The sequence below is a fragment of the Cryptotermes secundus genome, unplaced genomic scaffold (genome assembly GCF_002891405.2).
Source record: "Cryptotermes secundus unplaced genomic scaffold, Csec_1.0 scaffold514, whole genome shotgun sequence".
NCBI lineage: Eukaryota > Metazoa > Arthropoda > Insecta > Blattodea > Kalotermitidae > Cryptotermes > Cryptotermes secundus.
The window spans coordinates 1,167,266-1,187,345 of record NW_019739218.1 but is presented as its reverse complement, the minus strand read 5'-3'; the positions used below and the strand labels follow the sequence as shown (position 1 = coordinate 1,187,345).

Below are 20,080 nucleotides of genomic sequence, written 5' to 3'. Positions count from 1 at the left end.
AAAATGCAGGGAAAAATAATGATATAAAGATAACTAACAGATGTTTTGAAAATGTGGTACAGTTCAAATATTTGGGAAAGACAAAAACAAATCAAAATTTTATTCAAAAGGAAATTAAGAGAAGGTGGAATTCGAGTCATGCTTGCTACCATTGAGTCCAGAACCTTTTGTCTTTTCGTCTGCTGTCTAAAAATATAAAAATTAAAATATATACGAATAATAATAATAATAATAATAATAATAATAATAATTATTATTATTATTATTATTATATGATACAATATAACACTATGAGTTTGCTTGTGGCTCTGTATGGGTGTGAAATTTGGTCTCTGACAATAAGAGAGGAACATAGACTGAGAACAGAATGCTGAGGAGAATATTTGGACCGAAGAGAAATGAAGTAATACGAGGTTGGAGAAAACTTTATAATGAGGAGCTTCATAATCTGTACTCTTCGCCAAGTATAATTAGAATTATCAAGTCAAGGAGGATGAAATTGCAGGGCGTGTTGCACGAACGGGGAGAAGAGAATGCATAGAGACTACTGATGGGAAAGCCAGGAGGAAAGAGACTACTAGGAAGATCAAGATGTAGATGGGTGGATTATATCAAAATGGATTTTAGAGAGACAGTATGGGATGGTATGGACTGGACTGGTAGTGACCAGTGGAGGGCTCTTGTGAATGTGGTAATGAGCCTTCGGGTTCCATAAAATGCTAGGAAGTTCTTGAATAGCTGCACAACTGGCGGCTTCTCAAGAAGGGCTCAGCTCCATGAAGTTAGTATTACGCTTTGAACCGTCAAGTGTTAAATTATAAATATTATCGTTCTTAAGTGGGGCTACACGGTAGCGTAGCCGGTTGAGGCACTATTCTACAAGCCAGAAGGTCGCGGGTTCGATAACCGATGAGGTCATTAGATTTTTCAATTCACCTAATCCTTCCAGCCGCAATATGGCCCTGGGGTCGACTCAGTCTCTAACAGAACTGATTATCGGGAATCTTCCTAGCGGTAAGGGGTCGCCGGCACATAAAGCTGGAAACTTCACCGCCATCTGTGAGCAGAGTGTCTAGAGAAAATGTGGGAGCCTCGACGTCTCACAAACCTATGGGCCTCCATAGCCTCTTACATATGTTACCATGTCCTTAGGTTTTCGTAAATGGCTATGAAATATGAGGATTATAAGGCTGACGTGAGAAAGGCTGATCTAAGTTTTTACAGGACAACAGCGAGAAGTCGGAAATAAGAGACGCTCCAGTAACATCATGATCACCTCTACGCACAGAACTAGTAGAGATTTATTGATTATAATTATCTGTGCTGTCCGTGCCGAAATGTTATAAGCAGGGCAGTTAGTGAGGGGGCCGCAAGGGTTCGGTTGTAAAAAAATCTAATCGTGACGTCGAGGGGCTTGGCACCAAGATGATTAGATAGGCAATAGACCGTCAGTCGTAAAGTAACTTTGACTTCGACTTTTTGGAGTGAGTTCAGTTAGTGAAGTCAGTTGGTTGGTGAGTGACTGATTTCAGTCAGTCGATAGTTGTTGTATCCGAGGCCGGGGAGAGTCCGGGAATCCAGAATAAGGGGAACGTCTGTCATTGGAAGCCGCTGCCAAGCAACCGTTAAGGAAGACTAAAAAGACTTCATGTGTGCTGTGTTTACAATGGCCTTTGGAGTGTGCAACTCAGTGAGACTGTCGTAGTTATTTGTAGTTACGTTCTGTAAGAGTTCAATAAATCCAATTACCAATCCAAACCCAGTCTATAATCACTACATTACATGACAATACCTGTATTTCCATGGAAGTAAAAGATAAACTTTCTGTTTAATGAAGCACCTCGACATTAAGACGTACCAGAGACTAGAAATACAGATCCTCACGTTACTGACATCGGCACTAGATAGAGATAAGTGTTTAGCTTCATACCGCGGCAGCTTTTCAGAAGGGGAGGAACCCCTCGGTATCCATAAGAAAGGATGCTAGCTAGCTGCTGTGGTAGGGTGAAAACTCCCTGTACCTGTCGGGAATCCAACTTTGGGAACCATAATATTCTTAATTTTTACATTTGATGCCGTCTGAAGGGAAGGCGGATAGACCAGCTACGCTTAAAAAGATTTTGTAACACAGAATTATGGCAGAGCTCGTGACAACGCCGGATTTCCGCAAGCAGTGATTCTCGGAGAAGATTCACAGGTTAACGTGGGATTCAATCGCGTATCGACTTAACGTTGGTGCCATTTATACTGAACGTGGACGACTATGGGGATCTTTTCCTAAAGGCATATTCTAGGTTCAGGGAATAAGATTGAACACTCGTCTTAAACATTTCCCACAAAGACCACTTATACGGTACATACCAGAGTTGCATGGTGTCATGGTCATGAAACTTAACGGATAATCGTTTAGTACCTTCATTCCTTCACAATTTTTCTTCATCTTCTTTCTTAACTTTATCTCTTTCTTTCCTTTCTCCGTTATGGAAACTAATTATGTTGCGTCATTTTCCTCCAGATGGCATACTTTCGAAGACGAAGCTGCCATCTGTGTTAATATGTGGGAAGTAAATGATTCCATGGCGAGATCATGAGAACGACACAAGCATACACAGTCAGTTGCAAACAATATCCTATTATATACACGCATAATTTTGTATTATCGTATAGTCAGTGCACACTGAAGCCTGGCCGCTATTTTATCCCTTCTGCTCGTAACCATCTCATAGCGGTTCACTCAAGTAGACGCTTGTCATATGTTAGCATTCGCTTACAAACCTGAAACAGCAACCTTGCAAAAGCCAATGTGTGTACGTGTGTGCGTTTGGGACATTTGTGTAATTGCAGTCAGAGAAGCAGCATCTCGAGAAAAGCGTTAAAATGATGCAGCATGTTTGATTTTCTTCATTTTTGCTCTTTTGTAACGTCATGTTCTGATGATATTCATGTAAACTGTTTTAACGTGACGAAGGAAGGAAGGAGGAAAGAAAGAGGGGGGCCGAAATAACAAAAGGAAGGGCAAATAAGGAGGACTGAAAAGGACAAAGTAAGAAAAAGGAGGTACAGAGAGAAAGATTGCATAGCAAATGAAAATATTTTCCGCTCATCTTTCAACGGACATTACATCAGTAGCCTATCAGTATATTATAATGTATATGGTTCTTTCTTCGTGAGCAGGTGTTTAGAATGATCAAATTAAAATACATATTACGTATGCTGAATGAACTTGTTTTCAAATCGCATTCCAAAAGAAAACGATAAACCTCGAAATAACAGAAAATTTTTATAATGAACTGAGATAGGTTATAAGACAAGGCAAAGTCTATTAATGACATTGTCAGTTTGTGGTTTATATTTATCATTTTCCCTTCATGTTTAGCTTGTACGTTCGCTCTCTCAAAGAGGTGCCACATTTCTATAGATCGCATTAAGGACAAAACGAAAGTGGCAGTCTGAACTATTTTACTAATTCAACGCATGCTCACATCTATTGATGATGTCGACCCTATCAGACATTCCAGCTTAAACAAAGGGGAGTTACCATAGATGAAGATATTAAATAGACTGTTTTAAAAATATTAAAATTAAAATATTATTGCTTTGCAAAAGAAGGGATGTAACAACATATTTTATTCCGGTACAAACCCAGGAATTCCAGACAACCCCTCACCCCACCCAGTAATTTTTAATGTTTGCTATGTATAACAATATTTGTGTGATCATGTAGTGTACTTTAGACGTGTTGTTCAAGATAACATGAATGGAGCCACACCTGCTGAAGATCTCCTTGAGCTCATGCTCGGACACGAACTGGCCCAGGTTGGCGACGAACAGCGTGGAGCAGGGGGCGTTGTTCACCCCGACCCCCGGCTGTGATGAGGATGAGCCCACGGGTGAAGCCAGCGCCGGCGATGGCAAGAAATGTGGCAACGACGCGTGGATCGAAGTGAGGGCCGCCGTCGGGTGCGGGATGGATAGCGGGTGCTAGAGCCACACAGAAACACAGTCAGTACAGTGGCGGCTAGTGCCTCAGCAACGTACAGTAGTATTTGCCGGGGCAACATAAACACAGTAATGTGGCGACTAGTGCTTCAGTAATATAAACTAGTACCAGTTGGGACCACATAAACACACTACAGGGGCGGCTAATAAAAAGGGGTAAAGCTGTCCCTGCAACAGGCCGTGGAGGGCCATAAGGTTGTGAGACGTCGAGGTTCCCACATTCTCTAGAAAATCGGCTCAAATTTGACGATGAGGTTGTCAGCATTACGTGCGGACCGTCCTTTACCCCCCAGGAAGATTCCTGGTACTCATTTTTTTAGAGGCTGTGTCGACCCCAGGGCCATAGTGAGGTTTAAAACATTAGGTAAGTTGAAGAATACAATGACCTTATCGAGAATCAAGCCCGCGACCTTCCGGCTAATACTTCAGTAAGGTACACTGTGCCTGCTGGGGCCACACACAGTACAGTGGTGTCTAATTTTTCCGTTAAATGCACTAGTACGTGCTGGGGCCACATAAACACAGTACAGTGGCGGCTAGTACTTCCGTTAAATGCACTAGTACCTGCTGGGGTCACATAAACACATTACAGTGGCGGCTAGTACTTCCGTTAAATGCACTAGTACCTGCTGGGGTCACACAAACACAGTACAGTGGCAGATGATACCTCAGCAATGTACATTAGCATCAGATTGGGTTACACAGAAACGCAGTACAGTGGCAGCTAATGCCTCAGTAATGTATCTTAGTACCTGCTGATGCTAAGTAAACATAGTACAGTGGCTGCTAGTACTTCAGTAATGTATACTAGTACCTACTGGGGCCACACAAACATAGTACAGTGGCGGTTAGTACTTCAGTAATATACACTAGTGTCTTATGGTGCCACTCAGAAAAATGGTGCGGTGGCCTCTAGTGCATCAGCAATTTACAGCATCGGCTGCTGAGGCCTTATAGAAATACATTAAAGAGGCGGATTTTGCCTCAGCAATGTACCTCTTTAGCTGCTGGGACTGTAAAGAATAAGCGGCGTTAAGTACAGGGGCGGCTAGTGCCTATGCGAAGTAATGGAGGTCAGATAAAATAGCGACAGGTAGTGCGTCGCTGATGTACAATGCCGAAAAACTCTATAAAAAAAGCTAACTAAGCAAATAAATAGACTATTGAAGAAAAAATATAAACAAATATATTAACAGTAAAACAAATAATTGTGACGCACAGCTGCATGAACCAGTGGATCTAAACATAATAATTAGCTAAACACATTTTAATGCAACAGCAAAAATATTTCTTCAATTTGTTATTTTTTTCTGTGTCTCATTTCGCATATTGTTTAATGACAACACTTCTAAATGGCTTTAAAGCCCTTGTGGACCTTTGTCGCTTTTTCAGTTTCTTAATCTATACACAGTCGGTAGTACTTCTTGGACGGGGGATCAGCCTGCCGCAAGGACCCTACCCATACACAGAACAGCAGAAACACAGAAAAAACGAAAACAGACATCCATGCCTCGCGCGGGATTCGAACTCACGATCCCAGTGTTCAAGAGGGCGAAAATGGTTCGTGCCTTAGATCACGCGATCATTGTGACCGACTTAATGACAATATACGTACCATCTATATAATTTCATTCATGGCGAATGATATGAAAATGACTGCATGCGCGGTGAACAGAAAGTTATCGAAAAAGTGATGAGCATGAAGCTTTCATACCGGGATTCCCCTGGTAAATACCGGTAATTTTCGGGAGATAAATTCAAGGAGGAGAAGTGAGAAGTGGGTATAAATATTTTGCCGAAAAATTTGTAGGTCTACTTTGTAAACATAGGCTTATATGATGATATTATTAACATTTCCTTTAAAGAAATACAACATGGACTAGGTTAAAGTGAACTCAGAATTGAACTTTCCGGCTGCATACAAGAACAGAACTACTATTAGCTTCTCAAGAACGATATACTCTATCCATTGAATTAACTCGCTGGTTAATTATCGAAGTAACGGCGAGCTACTGGGGTGATTCCTATGCAAAAAGTTGTGTGTTCGGTCTGTGTTCAGCACAAAACTGGGACTCCTAAAAGCAATACGTCATAAATAGTCATCTTTATTACTTTTAAATGTGACGTGATTTTTTATATGTTATTTTCGAAAACAGTGGCTGAAAGTAAACGCGTGTCATAGAAATGGCAGACGGCTATAAGACAGTAAAACATTCGGTTATACAAATTTTAAGCAACGAAATGCGACGATTATGAAAACTGTGATCAGAAATTCCGTATCCTATATAAAATCTGGAGATTCTATACCGGGTTCACAAGACCCGAGGCTGCTCCCTACTCAGAGCCAGATGAATGCAATCCATGTCATCACAACTGCTTATTTTCGATTCTCCTTAATATTATCCTCCCATTTGCATGTAGGTGTACCAAGCTCTTTCTTACATTCAGCGATTTCGAATATAATTTATACGTTTTTCTAAACTTTCTCTTTCGTGCTACACATAAAACCTATCTGAATGCGGCCTGTTCAAATTATTACATAAAATTTGAAACAGATTTGACTCAATGGTAGATAAATCAGTATGCAATTCAGATTTCGCTGATAATGAAGATAGATAGGAACTAAATTTTCTAGAGTAAACCCTCGCTAATTCGGATTAATTGTGGAGTGGGGAGAGGTCATCAGGAATAAGTGATAATCCGGATTAATGAAGCAAAAGGTAGACAAAAAGATAAAAAAAATAAAATTCAAATAAATGAAAAAATTAATGATACAAAGAGTACTAATAAAATTAAATAACAAAATATCACTGTAGAGCCGATTCATCGACCTCGTACAAGACTCAGAAGTTGTACTTCTTTTTGAACGTAATAATGCAGGTTTGAAGAAAATGTCTAAGATTTGTCTGATAAGACAAGTGACTCATCTACCTTCCTAAATGCCACGTGTGTTTCAAATTATGTACTCAACTGTGAACAGCATTTTTCATATTTCGATACGGATTAATTGCAACCGGATTAGCGAAGGTTTGCTGTCTTCCAAATATCTCAGCTGTACGCAGTAACGATCATGACTTGTTTAGCACCGTTATGCGGAGTGTTGTGCTGTCATAGCAACTGACATTTGGCGACACATTTCAGTCACTGAACTGACGGAACACTGTGACTGTGACTACAGACGCGCAATGCTGTGGTTCTACAGGCACTAACACTAAAGTACTATGCAGTCAGGGAGTTGGGACATGGAGGGGGGGGATTTTACAAAACTTTTTCTTTGTTCTTTGTTAAAACGACATCTGAGGACCTTAGATTTTAAGCCCGTGTGGAGGCGGGGTCGAATACCTCCACCGTAGCCCTGCGAATCGTAGGAGGCGACGAAAAGGGAACCCAGTGCCAGGAGGTATAACCGGGCCACACTGTTCCTGGTGAATTTATACAGGAACTGGCCCTCCAGGTGGGGGGAGTCTCGAATCTGAGAGAGCATAATATGGTCATTAGACCTGCGGGACTCGGACCTGAGAATGACTGCGCTGGCGAGGACCAGCAGCAATTATAAATGACAGACCCATCCTCTCCTCAGAGAGGATGTTATATAAGGACTATGCCCATAAATATTCAGTTGAAAAAATGCTGGTCGTGAGTCTCAAGGGGCTTGGTGCCAAGACGAATTGATTGGCGGTGAACCGCCAGTCACAAATTAACTCTGACTCTGACTCAGACCTTACGCGCATCTAAATATATTAAGCAACAATGTAAATGAGACATATAGAATTATGACAACAATGTCAGTTTTTGTCACAGTGTGTGTCAATTCCGTGTCATAAATTTCGACAAGTTTTGAGGACGTTCATGTTTTCAACCGAGGCCAATGGTGGAATCTTTCGTCGCCTGGAGGAGAGGAAGGGGAATTGGCGAGCGCATCACACGCCATTGCTGATCTGAACAACCTGACTTATAAAATCCGGCTAATAAAAGAGGGAGTCGTTATTACGGACAAATTGCACTAGCAGCTAGTAGCATTAGCAGTCTTGGCGACTCCAATTCCTCCCCTGGCCTCTTCCTACCCCTGTTCCATTATCCTAAACTCACAATTCAGGATATTCATAACAGCTCTGTTGACTTTACAGCGTTCCGAATACGTACCATGCGTCACGTTAACATTCGCGCGACACAGCACAGAACGTTCGCGGTGTATTGGACATTAACATTCAAAGCTGTAATCTGCACAGGATCTAAACTCACCACTCAGCTTATTTAGTCTGGAATACGGCCCCTGTCTTAAGCAAACAGCATCGGCTTACAGAACACCGCCGTGTAATGTTTATGGAACTATCCTATCTTACCGACACAGCATTCGCTGCCGATCTCAGCGAGAAGAGACCCATTCCGTACCTGAAAATCCAGTCAAAAGCGGGTTAAGAAACTGTAATCAGTTACGCAAATGTCTTCGCCCGCTCGAACGCTGAGAACGTGGGTTCGAATCCTACTCAGGGAATGGATGTTTATTCTCTGTTTATGTGTAGGTAGAGGCCTTGCGACGGGCTGATCTCCAGTCCAAGGAGTCCTGCCGACTGTCTTAGATTAATAAACTGAAGTGAAACAAAGCGTTTCACGGATTCCTATCCTCCAAGTGGGAGAAGAAGGAACAATTACATTTTATAACAATCCCATCAAGCACAGTCCTCCTTAAGAAGCTGACAGGCTCTCCCGTTGCCAAGAAGTTCTCATTATTTAGAGAAAATCAAAGTTCGTTAGTATGTAAATTCATGATGAATTGGAAAGGCAGAGCTAGAGACAATACTGGACACAAGCAACAGAAGAACAGCGAAAGTTACATTATGAGGAACTTTATAATTTGTATTCTTCACCCAACAGTGCCCTATTAGAATGTACACATGACATAGGAACAGATGTATTGAGTATAGATCACATATGAAAGTCAGAAATGAGTGCACAATTTTAGCTGGGAAACCTGAAGGGAAGAAGCACAGATGTAGATGAGATAATAATATTGTAGCGTGTACAGCCGCTGTTATGCAACGACCGGGAGATGGGCGGAAATACCAGGGCCGTTTCTGGGCAACGGCTTGGTAAACGGGTTCTCGCAGGGACACGAAGGCAACAATGTGGTCCGTGCCGAGATGATGTAAAACAGGGACAAGGTTAGAGACCTCCAGGCACTGCGTTGTATTTCCTACGCCTCTAAGACTAGCAGGCCTACAGTAGAGGTATTCGCCCCGCCTCCACACGGGGATTCACTGACTAGTGACTTCCCTGATTATAACTTCTCGGCACGATCCACATAAAATACCGTTCTTCTGTTTCTGCTTGAGTATTCTTTGCTACGGGAACGTGTTTGCCGAGTCGTTGGCTAGAAACGGGTTGCGTAACACCGTTTATTACGAATCTGCTGACCAAGCAACGGGCGTCGCTTCCTGGTCGTTACCCAACAACGGTTCTACAAGCTGCAATAATAATAATAATAATAATAATAATAATAATAATAATAATAATAATAATAATATCACAAATTAAGCACTTCGCCTGTCCAGCAGAAGGGGGAGGGAACCAAGGAGTGGAGGACAGGCTCCCCGGACCTTTTGCCTTCACGCATCCAAAATTTGACTTTAAATATTAGTAATTTGATAGCTCATCTACATTTTATATGATTTATCAACAGCCTAATTTCCCTTCATAGGGAAGGAAGTTGGGTTATGAGGTCATCTCGCAGTTTGTGTGTGTGTGTGTGCTCCTTCTCTCAATACTTGGAGCAGCTGGCCGATTTGCACGAATATTGATATGGTTGCTACTCTGCTGCAGATTAGCCCAGCTTCTTACCCTTTAATTGCTTATATTAACTCAGAAGGAAAGATATCACAAGAAAACCCAGACAGCAGGTGGTGGATAACATTAAAATGGATCTTAGAGAGATAGGTTAGGGTGGTATAGACTGGATTGCTCTGGTTCAGAATAGGGACCAGTGGAGGGCTCTTGTGAAACTTCTGGTTCAATAAAATGTTGGGAACTTATTGAGTAGCTACATAACTGGCGGCTTCTCAAGAAGGGTTCAGCTCCATGCAGTTAGTTAAGTAATAATAACATGGCGGATGCGCGAAAGTGTGGGGTTATAGCGCGACACTAGCAACAATTTAGGATCCCGAAATTATTGTTAACATCTAAAAATTATGCACTTCTGTCAAGGATTTCTTTTTGGTGGGGTAAAATAGGAACATGGGCATTCATGCTTTCGGCATGGCATCGATACCTAATCGCCCACTGGGGCAAGGCTCATTAAATCTGGTACGGACACAGATCGTAAACTAGCCTCTACATTAAGCAGCTCATTTCGTTTGTAAGTCAACAATGGCAAACGTGACAATGGTTCGAAACTCTGGTTCAATATCCGACAAACTTAACGTGAAAAGGGTGAAACTATCCCTGTAATAGGCATTCGAGACCCATAGGATTATGAGACGTTGAGGGTCTCACATTATCTAGATAATCGGCTTACATATGGCGGTGAGATTGTGAGCCTTACGCGCTGGGCGCACCTTTAGCCCCAGGAAGATTCCTGGTACTCATTTCTGTTAGAGGCTGAGTGGACTCCAGGGCCTTAGTGCGGCTGGAAGGATTACGTCAGTTGAAAAATCCAGTGGTTTCATCGGGAATCGAAACCACGACCTTCCGGCTTGTAGCGCATTGCCTCAGCCAACTACGCTACCGCATGACCCTAATTTAACGTAAAGAGAATATATATTTAAATTTAATTAGTTTTCAGAAACATAATATAAAGAAGAGTTACACGCCTGTAAAATTGTCCCTGTTAATTACCACGCTATGAAGACACATGGGGGAGTGGAGATCTATAAATCTAGCCAGCAGGAAAACAGGCTTTATGAGTTACGCTACGAACCCCTTAGTAACAACAATGTACTTAGTTTTATGTCCTTTAGTGCTGAAATTACGTCACGTGCCCAATAATAATTGCAAATTGGTTTTATCTTTTACTAAACCAAATAACTAAACATGATTCTTGTGATGTAAATTGATTACAAACGTGTGAGTGCTTGTGGCCTGTTTGGGGTTGGCGTCGCGTGGGGTAAAGTGACTGAGGGTGTGGGGGGGGGTGATTCGCGTGGGAGGGCCCAATCACTTAAATTGCACCACGACCGCCTCTAAATTAGCTACGGTAATGTCGTTACGATTACAGTCAAAGCACTTCTGTTTGAATCAGCAGAACAATTATGTTCGAAGGGAATTCTTATACGCCGATTCCTTGAGACAAGAAAGTTCCCAGATTCAGTTAATATTAACTTCATCAAATGCTGTTCCTCTGCTATGTTATGATAGTCCCTCTCTTTATTTCAGTTATAGCTGGGCATGCACCTCGACAGTAGACTGGCATCTCAACATAAAGCGAAACAAATGGAATGGCTAGCAAACTGCTCCTATACAAAGCAGTACTCAAACCCATATGAACCTATGGAATTCAGCTATGGGGTACAGCCTCCAGTCCCAATATTTAAATCCTCCAGCACTTTCAATCCAAGACTCTCCGATCCATTCCGAACGCACCTTGGTACAAAAACAACCACAGGATCCATGAAGATCTCCAAATGAACACAGTGCTTAGTGAAATAAAAAGTGGAATACCAGATACTTAGGAAAATTAGAAACCCACACTATTGCACTAGCAGTGAACCTACTAGTCAACAGCGAAACTACACATAGACTGAAAAGATACACCAGCCTAACCCTACAAGACAGACCTGAGTAAAACCCCAGTACAAGAATTACGAGGATACCGAAGCGAACAAAAAATGACGAGTGAATGAGTTACGCCACTGGGCAGACCGCGCCATAGCTCAAGCGGTTAGTCGCTGGCTTCCCACCGCGGCGGCCCGGTTTCGATCCCGGGTGTGGTCAAGTGGGATTTGTGGTGGACAAAGTGGCGCTGGGGCAGTTTTTCTCCGAGTACTTCGGTTTCCCCTGCCAATCTTCATTCCACCAATTGCTCCACAATCACCCTCACCTATCATCTGGGGCTGGTACAATAGGCCAGAAGTAGCCGCAGTACAAGGGACTTAGTCCCACCCCACTAGCAAAAAAAAAAATACGCCACTTATTGCAGACTCTGCATATTATGTATAAGACATGTGTGGGAAAAATTATTTGCCATTTTCTGAAGTTTCCCAGATCTTCTGATTTAAATGCGAACTCTGAGGCCTCGTGATATTCAAGGGTACACCCTGGTAGCAACGTCACGTTATTAAGAGAAGCAGAAGTAGCCGTTCGTTTGTCGGAGCATGAGCTGAAATGTAAGCTTCATTATCTCTATAGGCACGAGGCTTATTAAGGATGCCCTGAATACAAAATGCGTTCATCTTCTATTTTTCTATATAAAGTTTATTCGAAGTATTCTTCATACTGACAAATTTTCACCGAGACATGGGCAGAAACGCATGTAGAGTCCTTCATAAAAGTGTTCGTTATTTCTGCTTGATTTCTGGCAAAATTTGATAGTATTGTAGCATATAGACCCGCTGTTAGGCAACGACAGCATGATAAGCAGTTATACAATAGCCGTTGCTAAGTAATGGCTCTGTAACTAACCTCCTTTGCTAAGCAATGACTGAGTAGCTGTCATGTAGGCATCACAACAGACGCAAAACAAACAGGAGAACGGTGCCTTTTACGCGGCCCGTGCCGAGATTACTTAATCAGGACAGTTCTCGAGTTCAGTTAGTTAGTAGAATGGAGTGAGTTGGTTAGAGAACTGCTGAGGCTCAATCCTTGCGAGCTGTTGTTATGAGAAGCTGGTAGCTGAAGCCGGGGACAGTTCGGGAACCCAGAATAATGGGAACGTCTGCCGTTGGAAGCCGCTACCAAGCAACGACTAGGGAAGACTGATAATATTTCATGCTACGGTTATGAGATGTTGAGGTTCCCACATTTTGTAGACAATCGGCTCACAGATGGCGGTAAGGTTGTCAACCCTACGCGCCGGCCGCCTTTTGTCCCCAAGAATATTCCTGGTACTCATTTCTGTTAGAGGCTGAGTCGACCCAGGGGCATAGTGCGGCTGGAAGGATTAGGTCAATTGAAATAATGCAATGACCTCATCGGGATTCGATCCCGCGACCTTCCGGCTTGTAGCATAGTGCCTCAACCAAGTAAGCTGATTATTATTATTTTAAAAGTGAAAGTAAAGGTAAAGCTATTCCTGTAACAGGCCATGGAGGTCCGTAGGGTTGTGAGATGTTGAGGCTCCCACAGTTTCTAGACAATCGGCTCATGGATGGCGGGGAAGCATCAGTTTTATATATATATAGGAAATCTTTCGCTTCGACATGTCTTTCCGTCTGTCCGCAAGTGAAAACCCGAAGAACTACTGAACGAATTTCCATCACATTTGTTACTGGACAGAGAGGTTTTTCGGTCATCTGCCGACTCAGCCGAATTTCGATTAAAATCGATCTGTTACAATATTCACTTCACTTGAACGCATATCAGTTTACGCGGGCATCTCGACCATAACTCGTTAAGTATTTATCGAAGTGAAATGCGTTTAGGGCTGAAGTTGTAGAGACAAATTACACATCTTCTCCCCATAAATCTTCATACTCTTCGAAATTATTAAACAGATGTGAGCGAATGGATGACAAATGTTACGCATGAATAATGTGGCGTGCTGCCTAGGGCCCGAATATTTGGAATCAGAAAGCATCCATTGCTACACAACGACTAGCAATTCCTAGGCAGCGAAGCCTAGGAAATCGTTGCCCCGGAAATGCAAGTCTAACAGTGGAGTTTCCACAGTTACGAAAGAATTGTTTGAGGCAGACACGTATTGTTTGAAGCAGCGTTTGCATAGCAGCGGACGAAATTAACCCTTCGACAAGGTGTTCCCTATTCAGTCAGAGTGCAATATATAACAGTCTGACGTTGGCCAGAGACCTCCACCGTGACCCTGCGAGTCGTAGGAGACGACGAAAAGAGGTCTCAAATCTGAGACAGCAAAATACGCTCGCGAGTCCGAAGGACTCGGATCCAAGAAAGACTGCGCTGGCAAGGGCCAGTAGCATGTAAAGAAGACAGATCCGTCCTCTCGTCAGAGAGGACGTCCCACAAAAAACAAAACCGTAACGTTCAACAGTAATAAATATCTGGTCATGAGCCCCAGACGGGACTCGACACCAAGACTTACTGACTGACTGAACGTCAGTCGCAATGTGACTTGGACTTGGACTTGGAGACCAGTAGAATTTGTATTCGACTTTAGCAGGAGAGAGTTCTTATCCGAGAAGGGGTCAAGGACGGTTGAGCTCCGAGCAGAGCAGAAGACACTTCACCGAGATTAGCGGTGAGAAGGTGTTGTAACATCGAAAAAGAAACGTCCAAAGACGTTATAAGTTGAGAATAGTTGTGTGGGTGTAAAGGTGACTGTTCAATAAATATTCTTTCAAATCCGAGATCCCATATAATTTCTTGTCGCGTTCCCCAGGAACACGCGACAGTTTGTTTCCTGACTTATTTAATCTGCTGCGCTTTACTACAGATACAGTAAATACAAACTAAATGTAGGGCGAAATTCAGAAAAATTACATAAAGAATGTTCAACGTTTCGTCTACATTTTCACAGACGTTTTGACGAAAGAGTTGTTTATGCAGTCCATATACTCTTACAAAACTTCAGGAAATGTTGTTAGGGCTATATACTTTCTTTTGTTCCGTTTTGGTGGGGGGAAAGAAACTTGAGACCATTTTTATAAAGAAACAAAGGAAAAATGTATTTGTGTTTACTGCCTGAAACTTTCTATCTACAGTTAAAGACAAGCTATTCGAAAAATGTTTAAAGCAGATACACATATTGCACATAAAAGTGGTTGCGGGGTCTAAGGCTTGAACTGTCTTCGCCCTCTCGAACACTGGGATCGTGGGTTCGAATCCCACTTAAGGCACGGATGTCTGTGTGCGTTTATTCTGTGTTTGTGCTATCTCACGATTGCAACGGCTGTTGTCTCCTTGTTTGTTTCCAGATCTTTGCATAGCATCGGTTCTATACGTCACAATATCAAGGGAGGCGAGATGGGTGAGACGTGTAGCACGAATGAGAGATTTGAGGAAAGAGTAAGCAATATGGCCAGAAACTGAAGGAACGACATCAAGATAGCTCGATAAGCGGCCTCCGTAGTCTAGAAGTAACGTTCCCACATCATGACTCGTAGTACGCGGGTTCAAATACCCGGCGGAGGTCGTCGAATTTTTAAGGGCGGAAAAATTCAGGGAACAAGTCCTCCGGGAGGGACTTTAAGCCGTGGGTCCCGTGTCGTAGCTTTACGGCACGTAAAAGAACCTCATATTTCCAAAGGAGGTCACTGAGCCAAATTAACGGACGTTTCCCGCCCAACAGCAGTCTCTAATACCTCTGGTAGATGGGGGAAGCATCATAGATACCTCTCAGCTAGTAGAGCCGGTCTCGCTGGCTGGGCGGAACTGATGGTAAGCACCAGTACCGGTAGGATATAGAGACTGGTAGAAATCATAGAGGGAAGCACAATGGACCAATACAGGTCTCAGTGCATGGGGAAACCCACCCTCTCCAATAACTAACTAACTAAGATAGCTCGATACAAATGGATTAATAGCGAAATAGAGGTTTATGTAGATTGGATATAGCTAGCTTAGGTTCAGTGACAGGCTCTTGTGAACAGAGTATTGCTGTCTCGGACATCATATATGGTCCGGCCGAGCGACCGCCATGTTGTAAAGACAGACCCTATTCCATGTAGCTGTGAACTAATGTATAAAGTGAAGTGCCGCACACTTACAAACTCTGAAACTAAAATTCAATATGTAATGGCGCACTTCCTGAGTTAGGACATCTGCATCTAGCAGAATTATACTCCCACTGCTTTTTATGCCACGAAACACAGTGGAATTACATTGTGAGGCGACGTCTGAAAGCTGGAATAGTGGAACCAGAGTGTAGGTCCACTGCTAGGCAACGACTCGGCGAAACCATTCTCACGGCAACGAATACGCAAGCAACAATAGAAGTACTGATGAAACGGCGAGGTAGACACGCCTATATAATAATAGAGGAATTGTTGGGCTGACGAAGAAAAGTTTGTTTTCTGTGGGTCCGCCATCAGGCTATATAATGAGGATCCCAGGCCTGCTGGATTATAATTGAGGAATTTTCTTGAGACAGCAGTTGAATGGTTAAGAAGAGATGCCAAGAAAGGAACTAGGTTATACAAAGTAGACCTCATGTGTCCTGCAGTTACAGGGAGACTGGTATAATTACTGTGTTGAAATTCGTTGTTAGGATACGACTAGAGAAGACTGAGAATCCTGTATGTGTGTGTAAGGGACAGCTGTAAAGCGTGTAGATCACTAACAGCGCTGTAATTGCCTGCAGTTCCGAACTGTGAATATATAAGGTGTAATATATCCAATCCAAGACCAGTCTAATAATCACGTGATAAATAAGGTCTGGACATTGTCCATGGTCTTACGCGTATTTAAAATACACGGAGTTTCGGAAGTTGGTTTCGCTCCTGTCAACACATGTGACTAGGTGGTAAAGACCCGTCAGAAGATAGACTCGATGACTGGTCGGAATTATTTTGTTAGGAGATCCAAAGTCGCTGGGCTGAAATCATGACTAGCTCCTCTTAACGGACCGAGTTTACCCCTGACGACGGAAGGGCATCCAGCTACCAAAACCTTGTACCTTAGACGGTGGACAATGTTCAAATAAAAGTTATATAACGATCTGACCATTTTCACGAAGCTTCAGTATATAATTACATTAGCACTGTCGTGACAGTTCACCCGTAAAGTTCAGATTGTTTGTTAACCTGCAAAGGTAGACAAATCAGAAAGTAATTGCGCGAGTCAGGACTAACGTTTTGGTTGAAATTTCAGGGAAACAGAGAAACTCGATGGATTTTTAATGATCCACTTCGCAGGTGACATTCAGATTGGATTTAAAATTTATTTTAGAGGCGTCACGGAGCTACTGTTTTGACACCTATGGAAAGGGAACAGCAGTGCGAATCATACAGTTTGAATGAGACGTCACAGTACCGATTTGCCACGTCAGCGTGCAGTGGATTTCCATGTCGCTCTTAAATATACATAAACAAAAACAGTGGCACTCTGCAGGTATCTTGACGCATGCGCTCGCCGGGTTCAGTGCTGGCCACTGAAGCACAGTGCTGAATCATTCAGTAGATGTTCTCGCAACAGAACAATAAATTAAGGATATTCTAAATTTATTTCACATTTCTACAGCAGAGCAAATCTTGCATCGTTCGATTCATGAATGCAAACATGTTACGTCGTAATCGAACAGGAAGTAAAACTAAGTTTGATGTTGACGTCTAGCAGGAAGACGGTTAAAGGGCGAAACCAACGAGATTGAAAAGGCCCAATCCATCACAGTGCATATAGTTTTCCACAGGCGTTCTTTCCAACCTTGAGATTCTGAATGCTCTTCCGAATACGGAATCTGATGAACATGACAACAATGGCTGCCATTTATCACAAAATTTCAATTAAACTGTGACACACATATATCTGCTTTTCCATAATCTGACGCCGCTTTACCGTCACTACCGTATACTTAAAATTTTTAAAGTTTTTCGTTCATTATTCTACTGCGGAATTCGTAAATCATAAGCAGACCACACTACTTTATGAAAACGTTCTCGGTTTGGTGACCCATACACGACGTGTTTTCTTCTGAAACATTCGTGCTAGGGCGCGTGCACCCCCCTTACTGCAGTTACTCTCTTTACGATCATCATATGTTATCCCGCTAAAATAGTTACTGTATTTTGGTAGTGGCGCTAGTGTCGCTCCCACATCACAAATTAGTGACTCCGCCATTTTGCTGCTTCCGACGGTAGTAATTGAAAACGCCCGAGTTTGGATGACTTCTGATGGTATAGCATTCATATCACATTTCAGCAAAGTGCGCTGAGCGATAATCGATTTGAAACAGGCGGACGGACTGATGCGAACATTTTTTTTTTAAAAATGCCGTCTTCTGGGATGTGGTGCCGTGTAGGTATTGCGTAAACTAACGTTTCCTCCGAAACGGAGGATAGTCACGACCGTTAAAACCTCACACCTTACATTTGTTTTTTGACCCAAGAACTAGCATTGCTCTGCTATGCAGACTATGGAATGCAGAAAGATAATTCGTTTTTTTTTCTTTGGCATATAATTCTTTTAATTTTTTTGTCACTGGTTCTACAACCCCCTTGGGCCCTGACTTCTGATTTTAAGTTTCAATATCATTTTACAGAAGGTAGGATTCCTTGGACGAGTGACCAGCTCGTCGCAAGGCCTCTAGCTAAACACAGGATAATACAAACACAGAATAAACACATACGTGTACCAAACATTCATGCCTTGTGTGGAATTCGAGCTCACGATCCTGGCTTCCGAGCGAGCGAAGACAGTACTCGACTTAGACCGCTCAGCTACCGTGACCGGCAATTCCATTACATAGAGGAGACAATTCTTCTTATGAATAACAGTTTGTGACGCATGAATGTAATAATATTCTATTGTGCTGACATAACTGGGGCACGCAGTAGCGTATTTGGTTGAGGCACTATGCTACAAGCCGGCGGGTCGCGGGTTCGATTACCGATGAGGTCATTGGATTTTTCAATTTACCTAAACCTTCCATCCGCAATGTGGCCCTTGGGTCCATTAAGCCTCTAACAAAAATCAGTACCAGGGATCTTCCTGGGGGGTAAAGAACGGCCGGCGGGTAAGGCTGACAACTTTACTGCCATTTGTGGGGCGACTGTCTGGGAGCCTCGTCGTCTCACAGCCCTGTGGGCCTCTACGGCCTCTTACAGGGATAGTTTTAGCTTTTTACACTACTGATATTAAAACCGAAGTTCCTCTATGAAATTCAATTGAATTCCCAGGTTCTAGAATAGCTTCATCGATATTAACTGCAAACAACCAACTAACTATCTCTGTGGTAGCACAGAATAAAGGCTCGCTATCTCTAATGATTCTCAGTCAGTCTCATTCGGCTCCAGTTGTAACAGCCTCTCTCTCTAACGCCTATCTTCACGTTATCTTGCCGTCTCCTTCAGCACCGTCTGAGAAGATAATCTAACTAGGCCTACATTCTTTGTCTCCACCACCGATATGGAACCTAGTCCATTGCGGTAGTTTCCTCAACTTCAGTGCCCTCAGAAAAACAGTTACGTTTTTAATTATTATTTAACGACGTTCTCACAACTCAGACTCTATAGCATAGTATGTTAGAATAGCTGATTAATTGGAAGAGGTTTTGAAGGAAGGGGCCTTACTGTCCGACATTTTCCTGCAAGGACTGAGGAAAACCACGAAAACCTTCACTCAGGATTGCAGGTCTTCCTGTCGAGATTCAAACCAACCACTGCTCAGATACACGTGTTAGCCTGACTACTGGACCAACCTGTCTGATCGATGTTCCTTGTTACACAGGCTGTCCCATGAGGGAAGGTCAATATTCTGCGAAGTCATAGTATCGGTCATTCTAAGCAAAAATGTGTATATGTACATGTGTCCCATTCCGAACGGTTTCCGACATAGAGCTATTTCACTGTACGGTACAATCTACAGAGTACAGACGAGCAACACGCCATGTCCTCACACGAGTTGCAAAGTGCATTGATGTTGCCCGTGGAATTTTCAAAAATGTATTATACTAGGTAAAGTGTACCAACTTTGCCAGTTGAACAATAAATACCGGTATTAGAAACGTACGTCCGGTACGTAATATCTCTTTCTTATCAACTATTTTGAAAATGTACAGTGAAATAGCTCTATCTCGGAAACTGTTCGGAATAGGATAATTTTGCCTAGAATGGCTGATACTATGACTTCCAAGAATACTGATCTTTCTTCCTGGGACACCCCGTATATGTATTTCCCAAATTTTCCCCAATTAAGAGGCCATAAAGTAAATAGTAAAAAGAACAGTCCATGTGTACTTCTTATGAAATTGAACACTCTTCAATATAAGTACCGTAATATGTATATATATATATATATATAT

General features: G+C 42.6%; 1 protein-coding gene across 1 annotated transcript in view; it reads right to left on the bottom strand.

Annotated features, from left to right (window-relative positions):
- The window catches only part of LOC111871720 (protein couch potato), a 585,761-nt gene that overhangs the window by 45,552 nt on the left and 520,129 nt on the right, over positions 1–20,080 (bottom strand). The window contains exon 7 of the mRNA XM_023865011.2: positions 3,770–3,981. Coding sequence (XP_023720779.1) covers positions 3,770–3,981 — 212 coding nt within the window. The remainder of the gene's footprint in view (positions 1–3,769; positions 3,982–20,080) is intronic.